At 54.1% G+C, this 18,665-nt stretch overlaps 1 protein-coding gene across 2 annotated transcripts; it reads left to right on the top strand.

Moving 5' to 3' along the window:
• Positions 1-30: 30 nt before the first annotated feature.
• YJU2 (YJU2 splicing factor homolog) lies at positions 31-17,166 on the top strand. 2 transcript variants are annotated; one of them, XM_082381723.1, is made up of 8 exons: positions 31-161; positions 2,135-2,235; positions 4,281-4,425; positions 6,393-6,527; positions 8,867-9,048; positions 10,622-10,742; positions 14,000-14,144; positions 15,186-17,166. In XM_082381723.1, exons 1-8 carry the CDS (start codon positions 138-140, stop codon positions 15,296-15,298), a joined length of 966 nt encoding a protein of 321 aa, XP_082237849.1. In that variant the 5' UTR covers positions 31-137; the 3' UTR covers positions 15,299-17,166. The 2 variants fall into 2 exon arrangements, with proteins under 2 accessions (XP_082237849.1, XP_082237848.1); XM_082381722.1 differs by lacking the exons at positions 14,000-14,144; positions 15,186-17,166 and adding an exon at positions 10,945-12,117.
• The last annotated feature ends 1,499 nt before the right edge of the window (positions 17,167-18,665 follow it).

Genomic DNA, 18,665 nt, shown 5'->3' with positions numbered 1-18,665 from the left:
AAGCTGTGTACGCGGCAGCCAATAACAGCGGTTGAAGGAAGTGACGGAAGCGGAAATATAAGGGATAGATGGTCGGGGAAGTTCGACAAACAGCCTAATCAGTACTCCCGTGGTCGTGAGAAGAGTAGGAGGTAAAGATGTCGGAGCGAAAAGTTTTAAACGTAAGTGTTGGGCAACTAGGGTTTTCGACGTGGGGCGGGACATCTCGGAGCTCGGGCCGCGGAGGGCTACTTATACTCGACTATTAGGGCCTTTGCTTTCTTCCCCAACGGCCTTCTGCAGGGCGGGGCTCTCTAGACTCCTCCTAATCACCTCCTGCGGAGGGTGGGGCTTCACTAAGCCTTTCCCTCGAGGCTGGGGTGTACCCAGTCACCTGTGGGGGCGGGGCTTAGGCTATTTACCCAGTCACTTCTGATTGGACTTTCTGAAGGGAATTATCCAATCACTTCGCTTGGGGGCGGAGCTTCCTTAGGATATTGGTATTCCCACTTTACAGCCTCATCTCTAGGAGGCGTGGCTCTGTTAAGTCTCTCCCCGCTTGGGGTTCTAGCCAATCGTGTTCCTTGGAGGGATTAGGCTTTGCTAAGCTCTTCTGCTCCGCTGGCAGGGACCCTTCCAATTGCCTCAGCTTCTCTCAGTTCTGTTGGGGAAAACTGGGACTCTTGGGGTGTGGAGCTGGTCTCTGGAAGGCAGGATGCAGCTTCTGGAGAAGAGCGCTCCGGAATTCTGAGTCCCTGTTCCCTGTCCTTCAGCAGGGTGTGTGCTCCCAGGAAGGGGGTGAGCTCCCCAGCGTGGGAGTATGTAAGCCTAAGATGTCTGGACGGAGTAGAGAGGAGACCTCCAGACTGGTGGCTTGGAGCCCAGGATGATGTCCGTTACAGTGACTCAGTGCTCTTATCTTTTAAACACCAATATTAGAAATTCAGCCCCAGCCAGCCCCAGTGCAGTGTGCCGGACTTCGAGTCCGTGAAAGTCCTTCCATCCCGAGGATCCAGGTGGCAGCCCAGCTATTTCCATAACTTGCTGGTAGATACTTCTGTGTGCCAGGCACAGCTCTTAAGTGCCTTGTTCATCAAGTCTTCTCAGGGGGACAGGTTATCCCTTCTTCAGATGAGGAAACTGAGGCCCAGAGAGGTTATGTAATAGCCAGAGAGTAGAGGAATCAGACCCAGACACCCCTCCCCGCCAGCTCTGTAACTGATGCTCCTAATCACTGTACCACAGTTTCCCCAGAGCTGTGTCCCTGGGTCTGAATCCTGGCTCTGCTGCTCACACTGTGTGACCCTGAGTAGCTGAAACCACCAGAACTCAGTTTCCTCCTCTGTGAAATGGGTACACCATTCTCTGTCTCATAGAGTCTTTGCAAGAATTCCATGAGGCAGGGGACATAAAGCTCTCTGTGTACTATGTGGAGCCTAGTAAGTGCTCAAAACGCAAAGTGCTTTATTTTCTGATTATCGTATGTAGTTCTCTTTCATAATCCAAACTCTCCTTCCCCACATCTCCCATCTCGGGCTTCTGTGCAGAAAGAGTTAATGCAACAGGCTTGAGGCTGCTGCCTTAGAAAGGGTGGCTGCAATGCTAGACTTTGGCTGGTATCCGGAAACCTGAATTTGGGGATGGTTCCCAATGTTCTCTGAAAAGAATGGCTCCCTGGGTTTAAATTGTTTGTACAGTGTGGTTTATGCTGAGCACCTGCTCCCCTCCGGGAGTCTAGAGTCTGGGATCGTCATACGTGCCGGGCAGAGGTGCCTACACACCAGCCCCCAGTGAAAACCCTGGGTGCTGGGTCTTCCTGAGCTTCCCTGGGGGACATTTCACACACGTTGTCACAATATATCACTGGGAGAATTGACTCCATCAGGAGAAGTCTCTGGAAGCTTGTGTCCGGTCTCCCTGGGCCCCTCCCCACACGCCTTTTCCCTTGGCTCGTTTTTCTCTGTATCCCTTTGTTGTAATGAATAGTAACCATGAGGACAAGTGTATGCGAGTCCTAGGAGTCCTCTCACCAAATCCTCAAACGTGGGAGTGGTCTTGGGGACCCAGACACAGCTCCCCAGAGCCCCTTCCCTGTGCCCCCGGCCTGCCCCTGCGTCTGAAAGCAGCTCCCCTGACCCTTCCTTCCTCCCCACAGAAATACTACCCACCCGACTTCGACCCTTCAAAGATCCCCAAGCTCAAGCTGCCCAAAGACCGGCAGTACGTGGTGCGGCTGATGGCCCCTTTCAACATGAGGTGAGTGACACCGCGGGGCCCCTGCACTGGTTGTGGTGGACAGACCCAGTGCCCGGCACCCACAGAGAGCGTCCCATCCCCAGTGCTCAGACCAGGTCATCAGTCCTGGCTCAGACGTGGATCCAGTGAGCGAGTGACCGTGCCAGACCTCACCCTCCTGTCATTCAGGACTAATCTCCCTGATGTCTCAGAGCTCCCAGCTGGTACCTGTGTCGAGATCTCAGTCACTGGTAGTAAGAGTGTGCACACAAGACAGGGTCCTGTACGTACATTCACTTCCTCCAGCAGTCCTGTCCGTTCCCGCCCCAGGGCCTTTGCACAAGCTGTTGCCTCTGCCTGGGACACTTTTCTTTCTGCTCTCACATGGCTGGCTCTTTTTCTTTTCTTTTTTGGCTGAGTTGGGTCTTCGTTGTGGTGAGTGGGCGTCTCATTGTGGTGGCTTCTCTTGTTGCGGAGCACGGGCTCTAGGTGTGCGGGCTTCAGTAGTTGTGGCTCGCGGGCTCTAGAGCGCAGGCTCAGTAGTTGCGGCGCACGGGCTTAGTTGCTCCATGGCATGTGGGATCTTCCCGGACCAGGGCTCGAACCCATGTCCCCCACATTGGCAGGCGGATTCTTAACCACTGCGCCACCAGGGAAGCCCTGGCTGGCTCTTTTTCACCCTTCAAGACTTGGCTTAGATCTCACCCCCTCAGAGAGGCCCTCCAGATCCCCCTCCCAACCCCCTCCATCCTTCCCTCCCCATCACAGTCCCCAGGCCTCGTCCTTCATACCGCCTCGGAATTACTGTACGTCACCACAGTTTTTCACATCTTAGCACATCTGAAACGAAGTGGTAATCAAAGCCACCTTTGTTAGTGAAATTCAGCCCGTGTTTACGTATTCTGTTCTCTCTCCCCTTCCTTCATTCGTTTTCCCTCAGCAGTCACTTACTGGGCACCTGCTGTGCACCAGGGCCTTGGCTGGGTGCCAGGGACACTGTGTGCATCAAGACTTGCCCCCCTGCCCGCCCCTGGGACTCCCCTGGTGGCGCAGTGGTTAAGAATCCACCTACCAATGCAGGGGACACGGGTTCGAGCCCTGGTCCGGGAAGATCCCACATGCCACAGAGCAACTAAGCCCGTGCGCCACAACTACTGAGCCCGTGTGCCACAACTACTGAAGCCCGCGTGCCTAGAGCCCGTGCTCCGCAACAAGAGAAGCCACCGCAATGAGAAGCCCGAGCACCGCAATGAAGAGTAGGCCCCACTCGCCGCAGCTAGAGAAAGCCCGCGCGCAGCAACGAAGACCCAATGCAGCCAAAAATTAAAAAAAATTAAATAAATAAATAAATAAATAAAAAAGACTTGACCCCCTGGAGCCGTCTGGTGGGGAGTAGAGATAATACACAAGGGCTCAGGCATATTCACGAAAGGCACATGTAGAACACATAGATGGTCACAAGAGAGAGAGAGGAACTGGACGGTGGCCGGGGAGGGAGGGGGCTTCGCTGGGTGGTCAGGCAAACGTCGGAAGAAATGCCAGCAGAACCGGGATCTGAGGGGTGGAAGGTGTCACGGGCTATGGGAATTGCAAGGGCGAAGGCCCGGAGGTGGGACTGAGCTGGGGTGTTTGTAGGAACAGCCAGGAGGCCAGCGAGCACAGGATCTGAGCGGGAGGGGCCGCGGGAGGGCAGGGTGCGGGAGCTCTGCCTTGCCCCTTGTGGCATCCCTCCTGGTGGAATCTGCCCTTTGGAGGTCAGGATGCCCCGTGAAGTCCAGGCTTGCTTCCGGGAATGGGTGATAGGCGAGTCTCACCTAGTCCAGGTAGTCTGGGTGCTTCCCAAGAAGGCAACACTTCAGCCGAGACCCAGGCAGATATTAGTGAGAAGAGTATGCCATCTAAGGGAATCAGTACACACAGTGGGGCAGTCTTCTTGGTGGCGGGGGGGGGGGAGGGAGCTTCCCGTCCCTGGAGGTATGCAAGCAGCCATCTGCCAGAATGCTAAAGCGTCCTACCAGTAAGAACCAGGGTACTGAGATGGCTTGAGTCCCTGTCCTGCCCCACAGGTGTAAGACATGTGGAGAATATATCTACAAGGGCAAGAAGTTCAACGCCCGCAAAGAGACAGTGCAGAACGAGTCCTACCTGGGCCTGCCCATCTTCCGCTTCTACATCAAGTGCACGCGCTGCCTGGCAGAGATCACCTTCAAGGTAGGCGGCCAGCCAGGCTGGTCCTTCCTCCCCTGGGGGTCAGTGCTCCTGTCCTCTCCCTCCAGGGAAATCCCATTTCACCTTCTCCGCAGGAAACAGCAAAGGTTTGGGGAGAAGTTCTCAGCAGTGTTGTTTATAAAGGCAAAAAACCAGAAGCAACCTAGATGTACGGTGACAGGGGATTGAAGGGACAAACTACTGTACAGTGGAATATTGCACAGCCAGTAGCAGTCACGTTTTCACTTTGTTACTCTAAGGGTGGTATTAAAGATTTGGGGAAAGGATGAGGAGAAAGTGGTATTAAAGATTTGAGGAAAGGATGAAGAGAACTTATAGTTTTCTCTTCACATACTTTTGTACTGTTTGAGCATTTTTTTTGCTAGGGACTTTTTTCCTTTGGTTAAAATAAACAAAAAGTACATTAAAAAATGATATATTTTAATTACTTTTTTAACAACAATTTTCTGAGATATGATTTATATGCCATGGAATTATCCCTTTTAAATTGTATAATTCAGTGGCTTATATTCCTAACGTACCAAGCTGTCTTCTCTAATTCCAGGACGTTCTCTTCACCCCAAAATTAAGCCCCAACCCTATCAGCAGTCACTCCCCATCCCTCTCCCCAGCCCCTGTCAACCATGAATCCACTTTCTGTGTCTGTGGATTGCCTGTTACAGACATTTCATTATCAGTGGAATCACTCTGTAGCCTTTTGTGTCTGGCATCTCTCACTGAGCATCATGTTTTCAAAGTCCATCAATGTTGTAGCATGTATCAGTGCTTTACTCCTTTTCAGGGCTGAATAATATTCCACTGTATGGATGGGCCACATTTTCTTTATCCATTTGCCTGCCAATGAACATATGGGTTGTCTCCAGAAAATGGTTTTCTTACCTGAATTATGAAATATGTATATATTTAGATATTAATGAATACATATGAATTTTTTTAAAGACTAGAGAAACTACGGCAAAATGTTATAAATCAGCCTTTATAGTGAAGAATTTCAAATAACTAAGATTGCATATATGTACGTATATATATATATATATATGTGTGTGTGTGTGTATGTGAGCGTATGGTAAAAACAGAATTCCCACAGTACTGCAGGATTAACACTGGAAAATTGGTTTACTGCTCCCCTCTGCCCAGCCAGCCCCCATGCATAGAGACATTTATAACAGTTTCTTGTATGGCTTTCAAAAAATGTGCTCTGCATACACATACACACACAGGGATCACTCTCTTCCTTGCTCTTTCTTTTTAAATAGTAAACTTCTTATTTTGGAATACTTTTAGATTTACAGAGAAGTTGCAAGGCTAGCACAGAGAGTTCCCAGCTGCCTCTCACCAGCTCCCCCTCCTGTTAACGTCTTCCATTTCCACAGTGCATCCGCCACAGTAAGAAACCAACACTGGATCATTACTCTTAGCCAAATTCCAGGCATGACATGGATTTCAATCTTTCCACTAATGTCACCTTTCTGTTCCAGGGTCTCATCCAGGATACCATGTTATATTTTTGCTTCTCCGTTTTATAAACGCAAATAGGCGCATGCTCTACACATACTTGATATGTAATTCATATTTAAGGGAAGAAGGTCAAGTGCGTGCACACACGCGCGCACACACAGACACACACGCACCCGAAAGGATATGTGCGGAGGCCCAGAGACTTTTATTTGCAAACATGTGGAAGGTGAAGGGCAGCAGGGAGGGAGCGGGCAGGTGGAGAAGGGTCTGCAGGTCTATGCTAGGGAGTTGAGCGATTCTGCAAAAGGGGACAGGAGCACTAGAAAGAAAGAACGGTACTCGCCAAAGCCGTAAGGCAAGAAAAAGAAAGAATTGGTATTAAGAGGAGTGAAACACGGAGAGAAGGTGTCCCAGGCTGCTGGCTGCTGTTCAGCAGAAGCTTTTGACGCTCAGAGATGTAGGAGCTGATGTGTGCCCATCCTCCCTCCCAGACGGACCCCGAAAACACAGACTACACCATGGAGCATGGAGCCACACGGAACTTCCAGGCGGAGAAGCTCCTGGAGGAGGAGGAGAAGCGGGTGCAGAAGGAACGGGAGGACGAGGAGCTGAATAACCCCATGAAGGTGAGTGCACGCACGTGTGTGTGTGTGTGTGCACACGCACGTGTGCCTGTGCTTGAGTGCTGGCGGAATCGGTGCCCCTTCCTGCCTCAGGCCTCCAGGCAGGGTGATGGGGTGGGGAGTGTGGTCAGCAGAGCTCTAAGATGTCCCCAGAGCCCTGACTCCTGGTCACACACGTCACCTAGTCCCAAGACTGTGCATACAAGGATCCTATTCCTGTGACTAAGTTATGTTAGGTTAAACTATGGCACAGTCGCCCTTCCAAGAGGGAGATTATCCGGATGGTCCCCTTAATACGGGTCTAGAGTCAGAGACAGAGGACATCAGAGACATGAAGGACTGACACTGTGGAAGTGACCACGTGGCAGGGAACAGCAGGCAGCCCCTAGGAGCTGAGAACAGCCCCTAGTCAACAGCCAGTAAGAAGGCAGGGACCTCAGTCCCACAACCACAAGGAACTGAATTCTCCAGCAGCCTGAGTGAGCTCAGAAGAGGGCCCTGGGCCCTTGATCTCAGCCTAGCAAGACTGCCAGGGAACCCAGCTGTGTCGGCCCAGACGCCCAACCCACAGAAACCAGGAGACAATGAATTTGTGTTGTTTTAAGCCACTGGGCTGGTGGCAAATTGTTGCACAGCAAGAGAAAACTAACACAGGGAGTCAGGAAGTTGGACTTCAGAACGCCAGGTGCTTCCTGCAGCCAGCTGCCCCGCAGTTTTCTAAGGAGGTTCTCATTAGGCTAGTTTGGATTAAGACTAGAAATAGAGAAGGAAACGTTCTCTTGACCATATCCTGGCTGTGTGACCTTGGCCAAGGCACTTGGCCTCTCTGTGTCTCAGCGTCCTCATCTGTAAAATGAGATGAGAATTGTGCCCCCCTCGTACACTTGTGGTGAGGGTTAAATGAGTTCATACACATAAAATTCTTAGAACACAGCTTGGCACATAGTAATTCATAAATGTTGATACACCTTTTGTTATCCCTTAAAGAAGTTATTTTCATCTCTAACTGGACATTTTTTTTCGTCTTTCTCATAAATAGTAGATAGTCCATGTTCTCCTCTGTCTCCTCCCACCCCCATAATTCCCATCTCTTCCTGGACCCTCACGCCTCTGCCAGCTGTGTTTTCTGATCAAGCCATGTCAGATCTGATCCGATGTTTTCAGCAGCCGTGCGGAGCAGCAGGGAGGGAAATAGGCCTTAGAGGCAGTTTGCTGTATTCCTGGAGCTCCCTCAGTGCTGTCCATGTGCTGCTCTAGTTACTGCTACACTGGCCGGCACGGGGTTATTACCCTGGTACTGGTTAGCTGTCCCTGTATAACAAGTCAACTCAAAACTTTGCAACTTCCAGCATTTATTATCCCACAGTTTCTGAGGGTCAGGAATCCAGGAGCAGCTTCGCTAGATGGTTCTATGGGTCCCTCGCAAGGTCACAGTCAAGCTGTCTGCCAGGGCTGCCTCATCTGATGGCTCAACTGGGGCTAGAGGAGCCACTTCCAGGGTGGCCCCCTCACGTGGCCATTCCCTGGAGGCTTCATGTCCTGTCCACGTGGGCCTCTCCACAGCGCTGCTTGAGCCTCCTCACAACATGGGGGCTTCTCCCCCTCTCCCAGCGAGAGTCCCAGAGAGAACAAGGAGGAGCCCCGGGCCTTTTATGACCTGTCTCGGAAGGGACACACCGTCATTGGTCCTGTTGTGTTCATCAGAAGCGAGTTACTGCACCAGTCCACCCTCACAGGGAGGGCAGTTAGGCTCCACCTCTGGAAGGGAGGAGCGTGAAAGAATTTGTGGACGTATTTTCAAACTACCGCAACTGCCATTTCCCAGAGGGTTAGTTCAACAGGGTCACATAGCCAGGAAGCAGCCAAGGCAGGATTCATTCCCAGCCGCGCCTGGCTCCAAAGCCACCTCTCTGAGACCTGGCGGGGCCGACCTCACCTCTCTGAGCCTCAGTGTCTTTGTCTGTAAAGTGGGGGTTATTGCGAAGATTAAACGAGGTTATGTCTGGAAACATCTTAGCCTGGAGCCTGGCACACACCAGTTGCTCAGATCGTCTTTTTTTTAAATCTTTATTACTTTTGCTTAGTGACGGAGCCAGGCTGGAAGTCCAGGCCACCTGGCTCCACCGTTGACCAGCCGCATGGTCTTGGGCAATCACTTCCCCTCCCCGAGCCTCAGTGTTCCGAGCCGTGAAATGGGTACAGCTGTGGGACCAGGTGCTGTGGATCGAGGCTCCAGGGTGGGGGGGGGTCTCCCCTTGCCCGTGGTGACCCCAGAGGCCAGGCAGGCCGCGTGGAGGGGTGGAATCCCAGCTCACTCGGCCCTGCGTCTGCGCACCTGCCAGGTGCTGGAGAACAGAACCAAGGACTCCAAGCTGGAGATGGAGGTTCTGGAGAACCTGCAGGAGCTCAAGGACCTGAACCAGCGGCAGGCCCACGTGGACTTCGAGGCGATGCTGCGGCAGCACCGCCTGTCGGAGGAGGAGCGGCAGGAGCGGGAGCAGGAGGAGGACGAGCGGGAGGCGGCGTGAGTCGGGGCGGGCGGGGCCGGGGGTCCCGGGGCGCCCAGCCCCCTCAGCCTTCACAGGGCCCTTCCCTCTGCCTGGAATCCCCGCTTCCGGATCTTTCCACAGCTCCCTCGCGCGTCACCATCTCAGGGAGGCCTTCCCCGCATCCCCCGCCCCATCTCACTTTGTGTCTCGTGGCGTCTGTGTCGGGGCCCCCGGGATCACCCCCAGGTTTGATGAGTTAAATACAGTGAAAAGTTACAGAGAAAAATCAGCAGAAGGAAAAGGCAGGTGGGGCAGAGTTGGAGGACCGGGTGCAGACTTTCAGAGTCCTCTCCCGGTGGAGTCCCACAGGACAGGCTTAATCCCCCCCAAACGAGACGTGACAGCAGAGGGAGGGGCGGCCCCCGAGGAGGCTCACGAGACCCAGCCTGGGGTTCTCACTGGGGGCCGGTCACGCAGGCACCTTGGCCCGGCACGGCCGAGACCCCAGACCCAGGAGGAGAGCGGGTGCCCGTGTGGACCCCATGTCTGCACAGACAGTGTTGGGACAGGGAGCCCCCCATCAGTGAGGGTGGCAGGAGCCCCCAAGTCCAGATCCAGATGCCCCCCAAGGGCTGGCCTGGTGAGCCAACCTGTCTGAGGATCTGGCCTCAGGCCTGCTGTGTTCATGCTTCTGCCCGGCACCTCCCACTCTCTGGAACCTTCTTGCTGATTTGCCCCTTTCCTGATTTATTATCTATCTCCCCTCATCTGAAGTCTGAACAGGGACTTGGTTTGACCTCTGCATCCATGGCCTGGAACAGGGTCAGGCACATAGTAGCTGCTATTGGGTTGGCAGGTCAGTGATACCATAAATAACAGTGAGAGGAGTGTGCATTTATCGACCCCTTCTGGGTGCCAGGCACTGTTCTGAGTTTGGCTCTGTCGTTATGGTGGTCAAGAGAACTGAGGTTCAAGGAGCTCCCAGCACAGCCCTGACTGAGGCCCCCCAGCTGGGGTTCAAACCCAGACTGCTTCTGGCCTCCAAGCACTTAACCACCCCAATGGGCTCAGTGGATAAAGAACTTTTTTTTTTTTAATTTATTTTATTTATTTATTTTTGGCTGTGTTGGGTTGGGTCTTCGTTGCTGCACGCGGGCTTTCTCTAGTTGTGGCAAGCAGGGGCTACTCTTCGTTGCAGTGCCCGGGCTTCTCATTGCAGTGGCTTCTCTTGTTCCGGAGCACGGGCTCCAGGTGCGCGGGCTTCAGTAGTTGCAGCACACAGGCTCAGCGGTTGTGTCTCGCGAGCTCTAGAGCGCAGGCTCAGTAGTTGTGGTGCACAGGCTTAGTTGCTCCGTAGCATGTGGGATCTTCCTGGACCAGGGCTCGAACCCGCGTCCCCTGCATTGGCAGGCGGACTCCCAACCACTGCGCCACCAGGGAAGCCCCTGGACAAAGAATTTTTTTCAAGTTATTTGTGCATCCCCATCCCCCACTCAGTGAGATCAGGACAGGGCAGCCAGGTGGTGCACCACAGTCGGAGGGGGAGTGGTGTCCCGGCCATTGTCCCTCAACAGAGCACGTTCCCAAGTCCCACGTTCCTTCCCGCAGGGCCTTAGTGGAAGAATCTAGGAAACGAAGACTCCTGGAAGACTCCGATTCAGAGGAGGATGCTGCTCCCACCCAGCCCCAGCAGGCCCTCCTGCCCAACCCCACCGCCATCCTGGACGAGGTGAGTGGGGCCCGCCCGCATCTCCACATGCTCTCAGGTGAAGCAGGGACAGAGTAAGCCAGGGGTTGGCTTAACTTTGTCTTGAAAGGCCAGTCTGGGTCGTAAGTGGTCAACTCCACCATCATAGCACTAAACAGCCGTAGATAGTACATGAATAAGTGGGCGTGGTCGGGTGCCAATAAAACTTTATTTACAAAAACAGGTGGCAGGCCTCCGGGACTGTAGTTTTCCACCCGTGCTTCAGCTGCAGAAACAAGGAGACTCCCCACACTTAGAGACATCAGGCAGACATTTATTTCTCAGTCACTTCACAGTCCTGGGCTGGACTCCCAGGCAGCCCCGCTCCATGCAGTCATTCAGGGATCCAGGCTCCTCCCATCTCCTAGTTCTGCCCTGTCCTGGAACACGGATGCCAACTCCGCGGTCACCGCTGGCTCAGAGCACCCTGGGGTTCCAGCTGCAGGAAGGCGGAGCGTGTGTGGAGGACCACCAGCCAGCACCTGGAGGCCCAGGTTCAGATGCAGCCCGCCTCCATTCCCCTCGAGTCCCAGTGGGCGGGCATAGTCACATGGCCGCATCCCGCTGCAGGGGAGGCTGGGAGCTGCCTCCTCCAGCTGCCCTTGCTGGCAGAAAGAAAGAAGAGGATTTGGGGAGGGAGCTAGCATTTTCCGCCACAGGTGTCTGATCCAAGGTGGTCAAGGCCACTCTGGTTTGTTAACCGAAGGAGGGGGTTAAAGTGGGAAATCATAAATAGCACAGACACCCCCAGAAACTTATTATTTTAATTCAAAACATGTTCCTGGTCTGTATTAGTTAAATACAAGTCCAGCCACTGGACAGGACCCAAGTGACAGCCATTTCAACTGCATGGAAGTTACTTTTCTCTCAAATAACAGTCGTGCGGGGCTGTGCAGAACAGAGAAGGTGGACCCTGGTGTCCGGGTCCTCATTGTCCTGCCGTCCCAAGGATGATGCCTTCATTGCAAGGCAGCTCAGTGCCACATCTGCATCCCAGCCAGTGGAAAGAGGTGGGGACAGGGGAGGAGGACATTGAGGGTCACTATACCCTTGATTGAGTACATTCTTCTCACACCCCATTGGTCAGAACTGAACCACCTGACCACATCCTGCTGCAAAGGGGGCTGGGAAACGTAGTCTTTCACTGAGGCAGCCATGTTCCAGCTGAGAATTCTGTAAGTGTCTGAAGAGAGCGGGTTTGGGGGTCGTGTACTCTCACTCTCACCCATTAACCTTTTGACATAGAACCAAGGTGTTTTCCTTGAGGCTGTATCCCCTGATCAGAGTTCTCACGCTGTCTCTCTTGCATAAACCAGCCTCAGAATTCATGGTCTAAAGTTTCCTCTTCTTTTTTTCTTTCAAGTGGAACAAGAGATTGAAGGTACTTTCAAAGTACTCTGGCCTTGTATGATTTCCCCGCAGTCTTTTTTTTTAATAAATTTATTTAGTTAGTTAGTTAGTTTTGGCTGCGTTGGGTCTTCACTGCTGCTGTGCTGACTTTCTCTAGTTGCAGCGAGCGGGGGCTACTCTTCGTCGTGGTGCCCGGGCTTCTCATTGCGGTGGCTTCTCTTGTTGCGGAGCACGGGCTCTAGGCGTGTGGGCTTCAGTAGTTGCAGCATGCAGACTCAGTAGTTGTGGTTCGCAGGCTCAGTAGTTGCAGCACACGGGCTCAGTAGTTGTGGCTCGTGGGCTCTAGAGCACGGACTCAGTAGTTGTGGCGCACAGGCTTAGCTGCTCTGCGGCATGTGGGATCTTCCCGGACCAGGGCTCGAACCCATGTCTCCTGCACTGGCAGGCGGATTCTTAACCACTGCGTCACCAGGGAAGCCCACCTGCCAGTCTCTTACAGTTACCTTGCTCGTAGCTAATTTGATGGTGGACTTCTTCTTGTATTTTGCTTTACACAAACTTCACCATAACTTTTACGGAAACATCTCTCTTTCACCCCTCTGTTCCCTGGATTTAGTTTAATGGGGACCTGTAATGGCGTTTGACGAAAGGTGAAGGATAGCAGCTAGCTCCGCCAGTCAGTTCAGTGGTGCCAGATAAGCAAGCTTCAGCTAGGACTGCCGGTCTCTCGCTGTGCCCCCAGTGGACAGCTTCTGTCTCGGTTACCACACACGGGGGATGCAGTGAGGCCGCTGTGTCCTCCTCCTGCCCCCACTCCCCACCCCAACTGTGCCAGCACCCTCGGAAAGGCCAGGCTCAGTCCTGCCTCCCATCTCTGCTTGCTGACCTCAGCACTGCGTTCTGACCTCGGCACCGCTGGCCCCTGATCAGCAGTAGCTGTCCCCCCATGCTGTCACACCACCCTGACTTCCTTCTTTCACATCACCGATCAAGACAGTGGTGTCTGGGGACTTCCCTGGCGGTCCGGTGGTTAAGACTTCCTATTCCCAATGCAGGGGGCACAGGTTTGATCCCTGGTCGGGGAACTAAGATCCCTTATGCCGTGCAGCCAAAAAAAGAAAAAGACGATGGTGTCCTGAGCATCTACTTGCTCATCCACCCTCTTTCTCCCCAGATGGTGAGCTCTGTGCGGGCAGCCCCCTGCCGTCATGCTCCCCCTGCACCCTCAGCTCCCAGCTCCGACAGGACCTCCTGCATTTAGTGGTTTCCAGTTCCTCTACTTAAACATCAAACAGATAAAAGGGGTCCCTTCTGGTGCGACTGAAGAGCTGGAGGTGGGGCTGAGCCCCTCTCTGCCTCCCGCTAACTGGTCCCCAAAGTGGGTGCCCCCATCTTCTGTCATTCCCTCAAACATGTTGATTGAGCACCTACTACAGACCCAGCAGTGAACAAGGCAGGACCCCGCAGCTTGGTTGCAGAGGCAGTTAATAAGGCAGTGGAGGCCACTGCGGGCACAGACATGCAGCATGCACTTGAGCTTGAAATGTGAGGAAAGGCTTCCCAGGGGAGCAGATACTTGAGATGGGTATTGAAGGATGAGTAGGAGTTCACCAAGTGAACTAGAAGCAAAGGGGGCATTCCAGGTGGAGGGAATGGCATGGAGGTGAGCCGTCACGGTGTGATTTAGGAAGTGTAAGCGCAGGGTGTGGGGGCCCACAGAGGAGTTTCGAGCAGGAGAAAGAGAGTTGGTCAGCACAGCAGGGGGAGTGGGAATGGTAAAGATCCTGGCTCAGCTGGGGACTAGGGACCGGGCTGCCAGAGAAGGAGCAGGATCTGGGACAGACCACCCAGTCATGCCTGCCCCCTGCTACCCCCGCCACAAACTGCAGGCCCCAAAAGCCAAGAGGAAGGCGGAGCGCTGGGAGCGCAGTGTGGGCACCTTTGGCAGCAGTCCCCAGCTGTCTGGCCTGGTTGTGGTGAAGAAAACAGACCTGGGCCGCAGCATCCAGCGAGGAGGAGTCCTGCCCGCCCCAGGTAGGTTCCTGCAGTCCCTTAGCTTCATGCAGCGCTAAGGGCGGCCACCAGGTGGCGACAGCACCCCCGGTGCTGTTCCGGTGCGGGGTGAGGTGTGCCCCCAACCAGGGGTGAGGGGAGAAGGGCTGCAGTTCCCTTTTTTCTTGTAATTACAAAAGGAGCAAGTGCTCACTTTTAAAACCCAAGTCAGATAGAGGCGTGTAGGACAAATTGTCCGATCCCACGGCCGCCCATATCCCAGTCTTCCGTTGTACATAGACACCGGCCCCAGCCTCCAGGTTGGTTCCTGGACGTCCGCACCTCGGTTGTTGTGTCGCCGGTGCTCTGTGTGTGTGGCTCCTCGGACCCTCGGGAGATGGAGAATTAGGGTGAGGTCGGCCCGACGAGGTGGAAAGAGCAGGCTTCCAGGGCAGGCAGCCTGGGTGCAGCTCCCTCCGCCTCCGCGTGCTCGTTCTGTGGCCTTGGTCAAGGGCCCTCAACCCCGGTCCTCAGCTTCCTGTCCTGGAAGATGCTCATGACAACAGGACCAACCTCGTAGGGCCTCGTAGGATTTGGGGGCTGATTCCATGAGCTGCTGCATGTCAGGCGCCTGCAGTAGATCCTGGCACCCAGCGAGTCTTGTGGATACACGAGCCATTGTTATCAGAACAGTTATTACCCCATTTATCGGATGAGGAGACCGAGGCCCAGAGAGGTGAAGCTGTTTGCCCACAGCCACACGGCCAGGGTGGGTGGTGGAGCCAGGGTCTGCCCCTCTTTGTCACTTGGGACTTGGAGTGTTTCCGTTTTGTGTGTTGCACCCCCGGCACGGGCACCTGTGCCCACCTAGATCAGCTTTCAGAAGCGGAGCTGCTGGGTCAAGGGGTGTGCGGGTTTAAACCGTGATGGGTCTGCCAGGCACTTTCCACAAAGGCTGCAAACAAGCAGGAATGGCCAACCCTGCTCTCCCAGCCTCACCCAGGCCCAGCCCGCCTGGAACTGTCCCGAGGTGGGCTGCCGGGACGAGGAGGCACGGTGGGCTAGCTCTCGCCTCTCCCTCAGATGCAATGAAGAACGGGCAGGTGGCTGGCCCCGCGCTCCAGACGCCTGGCACCTCCTCGCTGAGCCAGCTGGGTGTGTATTCTGACAGCGAGGACAGCAGCGGCAGCAACTGAGCCCTGCCCCCAGGCCCTTCCCCAGGTCAAGATCCCACAGTCAGCTCCAGCCCATGGTCGGGGCAGGAGGCCCTGGGACCAACCAGAGTCACCACCGGACAAGCACAAATGACCTCCAAGACCGGCGGGGTCAGCAAGGGCTTCAGCTGAGGGACTCAGTTTCTCTCCCGTCCCCCCACCTTCCCCCCTCCGGAGTTCGGCGTCCCCAGCTCACATGGCGACATCCCCAGAGCAGCTTCTGGCAGGCCTTCGAGGTCGTCGCGGCTGACATCCTGAGATGCTTTGGGCACATGGGTGAGCCCACCCACCAGTGGTTGGCTCCATCCCTTCCCGCCACAGAACCATCTGGAACCCATGAAAGGAACCTGCTGATCTGGCCTGGGGGTGCCTTCTCTCTGCCAGCATCTGAGGAGGGGGCTGCAGAAGCACGCAACCTAGCCAGTCCTGGACTCTTGACTCTCAGAAACTTCGAGATAATGTTCATTGTTTCATACACTCAGTTTGGGGATAATTTGTGAAGCAGCAGTGGAAAGCTGATACGGTCATGTAACCACAAGTCTGATTCCAAAGCTCATGTTCTTTCAAGGTTGCCAGATTCCAGCTCGTGTGATCCCCTCCTGCTACAGTATTTTCTACTTGAAGGTCCTGTGCCCCCGCCAGACTGCTTCACAACCTGATCAGCCACCATCTCTGGTCTCCCGCCCCTCCCGGGGTCACAGATGTTAGCCCTCCTCTCACACACAGACACACACACACAGACTGTCATCTGACATTTGATAATGAGGCTTTGTGTTTTTCACTGTCAGAGTTTAGGGGATGAAACCCCCCCACTTTGAGAATTCGCTTTCCTACGGTGATTTCCTTGCTTAGGGACAGCACAACGAGGTGAACCGGGGTCCAGCCAGGGCTTCTGATGAGGGCTTGGGGGTCTTATATTACAGCTCCATGGCTGTGAAGACAGGACCTGGGTGGGTCTGATTCCAAAGCCCTGACAGGGACTCCCCTGGCGGTCCGGTGGTTAAGACTCCGCGCTTCCACCGCAAGGGGTGCGGGTTCGATCCTTGGTCGGGAAACTAAGATCCCACGTGCCTCTCGGCGTGGCCAAAAAAGAAAAAAGCCCTGACGGTGGGGACTGAAGCCAGCCCACACTGGCAGCTAGTGAGAACTGATGCCTCGTGCATCTCTTCCCAGTTTTGCACCCAGCAGCATCATATTTATGGCTTAAAATTGGCCACCACGGAGTGTTTACACCATGGAAATCGGCAGATGCTGCAAACCAGTTCCCCACGCCAGAGCCAGGTGTGAAGCCCGTACCAGCGCACCACTGCCCGTTTTTCCCCCAACTCAGCATCCTGCAGACAGTGCCCTGGACGTGGGCCATTCAGAGACTCTGGGTTAAAATGTCATCCAAGGAATTCCCCAGCGGTCCAGTGGTTAGGACTCGGCGCTTTCACTGCCGAGGGCCTGTGTTCAATCCCTGGTGGGGGGACTAAGATCCCGAAAGCTGCTCGGCACAGCCTAAAAATAAAAATAAAAACAAAAAATAAAAAGTAAAGAAATCACCCAGCTTAAGTAGTTGTGAAAAGAAATTGGGGCTTCCCTGGTGGCGCAGTGGTTGAGAATCTTCCTGCCAATGCAGGGGACACGGGTTCGAGCCCTGGTCTGGGAAGATCCCACATGCTGCGGAGCAACTGGGCCCGTGAGCCACAACTACTGAGCCTGTGCGTCTGGAGCCTGTGCTCCACAATAAGAGAGGCCGCAACAGTGAGAGGCCCGCGCACCGCGATGAAGATTGGCCCCCACTTGCCACAACTAGAGAAAGCCCTCGCACAGAAACGAAGACCCAACACAGCCAAAAATAAATAAATTTATTTAAAAAAAAATGTAAAGAAGTCACCCAGCTTAAGTAGTTGTGAAAAGAAATTGGGGGGCTGGGGGCGCTCGGCTTCATTTCGATTCATTCTTTCAGACTGTTTCCTGAACTGCCATTGCTCTTAATCCACCACAATTTTTGCCATGTACGTGCACCATCCGTTGCTATTATTAACATTATTGTTAACCTGACTCCGTTCTAAAACATGGATTACCAAACTGTGATCCACAGGCCAAATGTGGCCTGTGGCCTGTTTTTGTAGATAAAGTTTTATTGGCACACCTACACACCCATTTGTGTGCATATCACCCACGGCTGCCTTTGCTCTCCAGTGGCAGAGGTGAGTGACTAAAACAGCGATGCTGTGACCTGCAAAGCCAAAATATTTACTCATATATCATAATAAGATGTAAAATGATACTAGAGGTGGCGCTAATGTTGCAATTAAAGCAGGGTAGGGTAGTTCTGATGGGAGTACCTTAGGAGGTGTGCATACTGCTTGTGGCTCCCTGTATTAGTTACCTAGTACTGTGTAACAAGTGATCCCCAAATCTAGCAGCTTAAAACAACAGGAATCTGGATGTGGTTTCACTGGGTTCTCGGCTTCAGGGTCCGTTACAGCTGCAATTGAGATGTTGGCTGCGGCTGGGGTCTCACTGGAAGGCCCGACTGGGGTAGGATCCGCTTCAAGCTCACCCACGTAGTTGTTGGCAGAATTCACTTACTCACAGACCCTTAGCCAGAGGCCACACTCAGTTCCTTGCGTGCACGGACTGGCTTCCTGAGAGTCTGCTAGAAGTGACGGCCCATCACTGTTGCCGTGTTCCGGAGTTAGAAGCAAGCCACAAATCCCTCGCACGTTCCAGGGGAGGGGCTCACATGGGTGTGACAACCAGGAGGTTGGGGTCATGGGGGCCACCTGAGGGTTTACCTGCAGACCCCCCCGCACAGTGAGCTTTGCAAGGGTGCGTGTGTTGATGAGTGTGTCCCCAGCACCTAAGACCAGCCAGGCACTTAGTAGGTGCTCAGTTAATGTATGTAGCCTGAGTGGGTATCTCCCCATTCACGGATGAGGAAATTGAGGCCCAGGGAGCCCCACGCTTCTGCCCACTCTCTGCCACCCTCCCCTTTCCTCCACACTGCACTGGAATTGTTTCTTTAATTCTTATTTTCCCTGCAGGCTTTTGCGCTTTGTTCTCCCACCCATGTCCTGGGAACAGTTTGGCTCCTGGCCCCCAATTTTCTTGCAGGGGTTCCCAGGGCCGAGCAGGCAGAAGGACAGCGCAGCAACACTTTGGGCAGGAGGTCTGTTGTGTGTGCTGACCCTCCAGGGCCTCAGCCTGCACGCCCCCTCGCTCCCTGCCCTGAGCCCCCCACCCCGAGATCCACACCCCCTTTTTGCTCTCTGGAGCCTGCCCTTCCCCGCTCGCTGCCGACAGTCCCTGTTCCCCACGAGTTCCATGTCTGTCATCTGGTCCTTGGGAGCTGTCAGGC

Source organism: Balaenoptera borealis (assembly GCF_965194805.1).
Source record: "Balaenoptera borealis genome assembly, chromosome: 2".
In the NCBI taxonomy this organism is placed as follows: Eukaryota; Metazoa; Chordata; class Mammalia; order Artiodactyla; family Balaenopteridae; genus Balaenoptera; species Balaenoptera borealis.
Note: the sequence above shows the minus strand (reverse complement) of the source record. Positions and strands in the feature narration are given on the sequence as shown.

What these genes read in the sequence shown, in the direction of transcription:
- YJU2 (XM_082381722.1), top strand. Translation starts at nt 138, where the DNA reads ATGTCGGAGCGAAAAGTTTTAAAC. An exon ending in CGGAGCGAAAAGTTTTAAAC is followed by an intron (nt 162 to 2,134) that starts GTAAGTGTTGGG and finishes TCCTCCCCACAG; the next exon opens with AAATACTACCCACCCGACTT. An exon ending in ATGGCCCCTTTCAACATGAG is followed by an intron (nt 2,236 to 4,280) that starts GTGAGTGACACC and finishes CCTGCCCCACAG; the next exon opens with GTGTAAGACATGTGGAGAAT.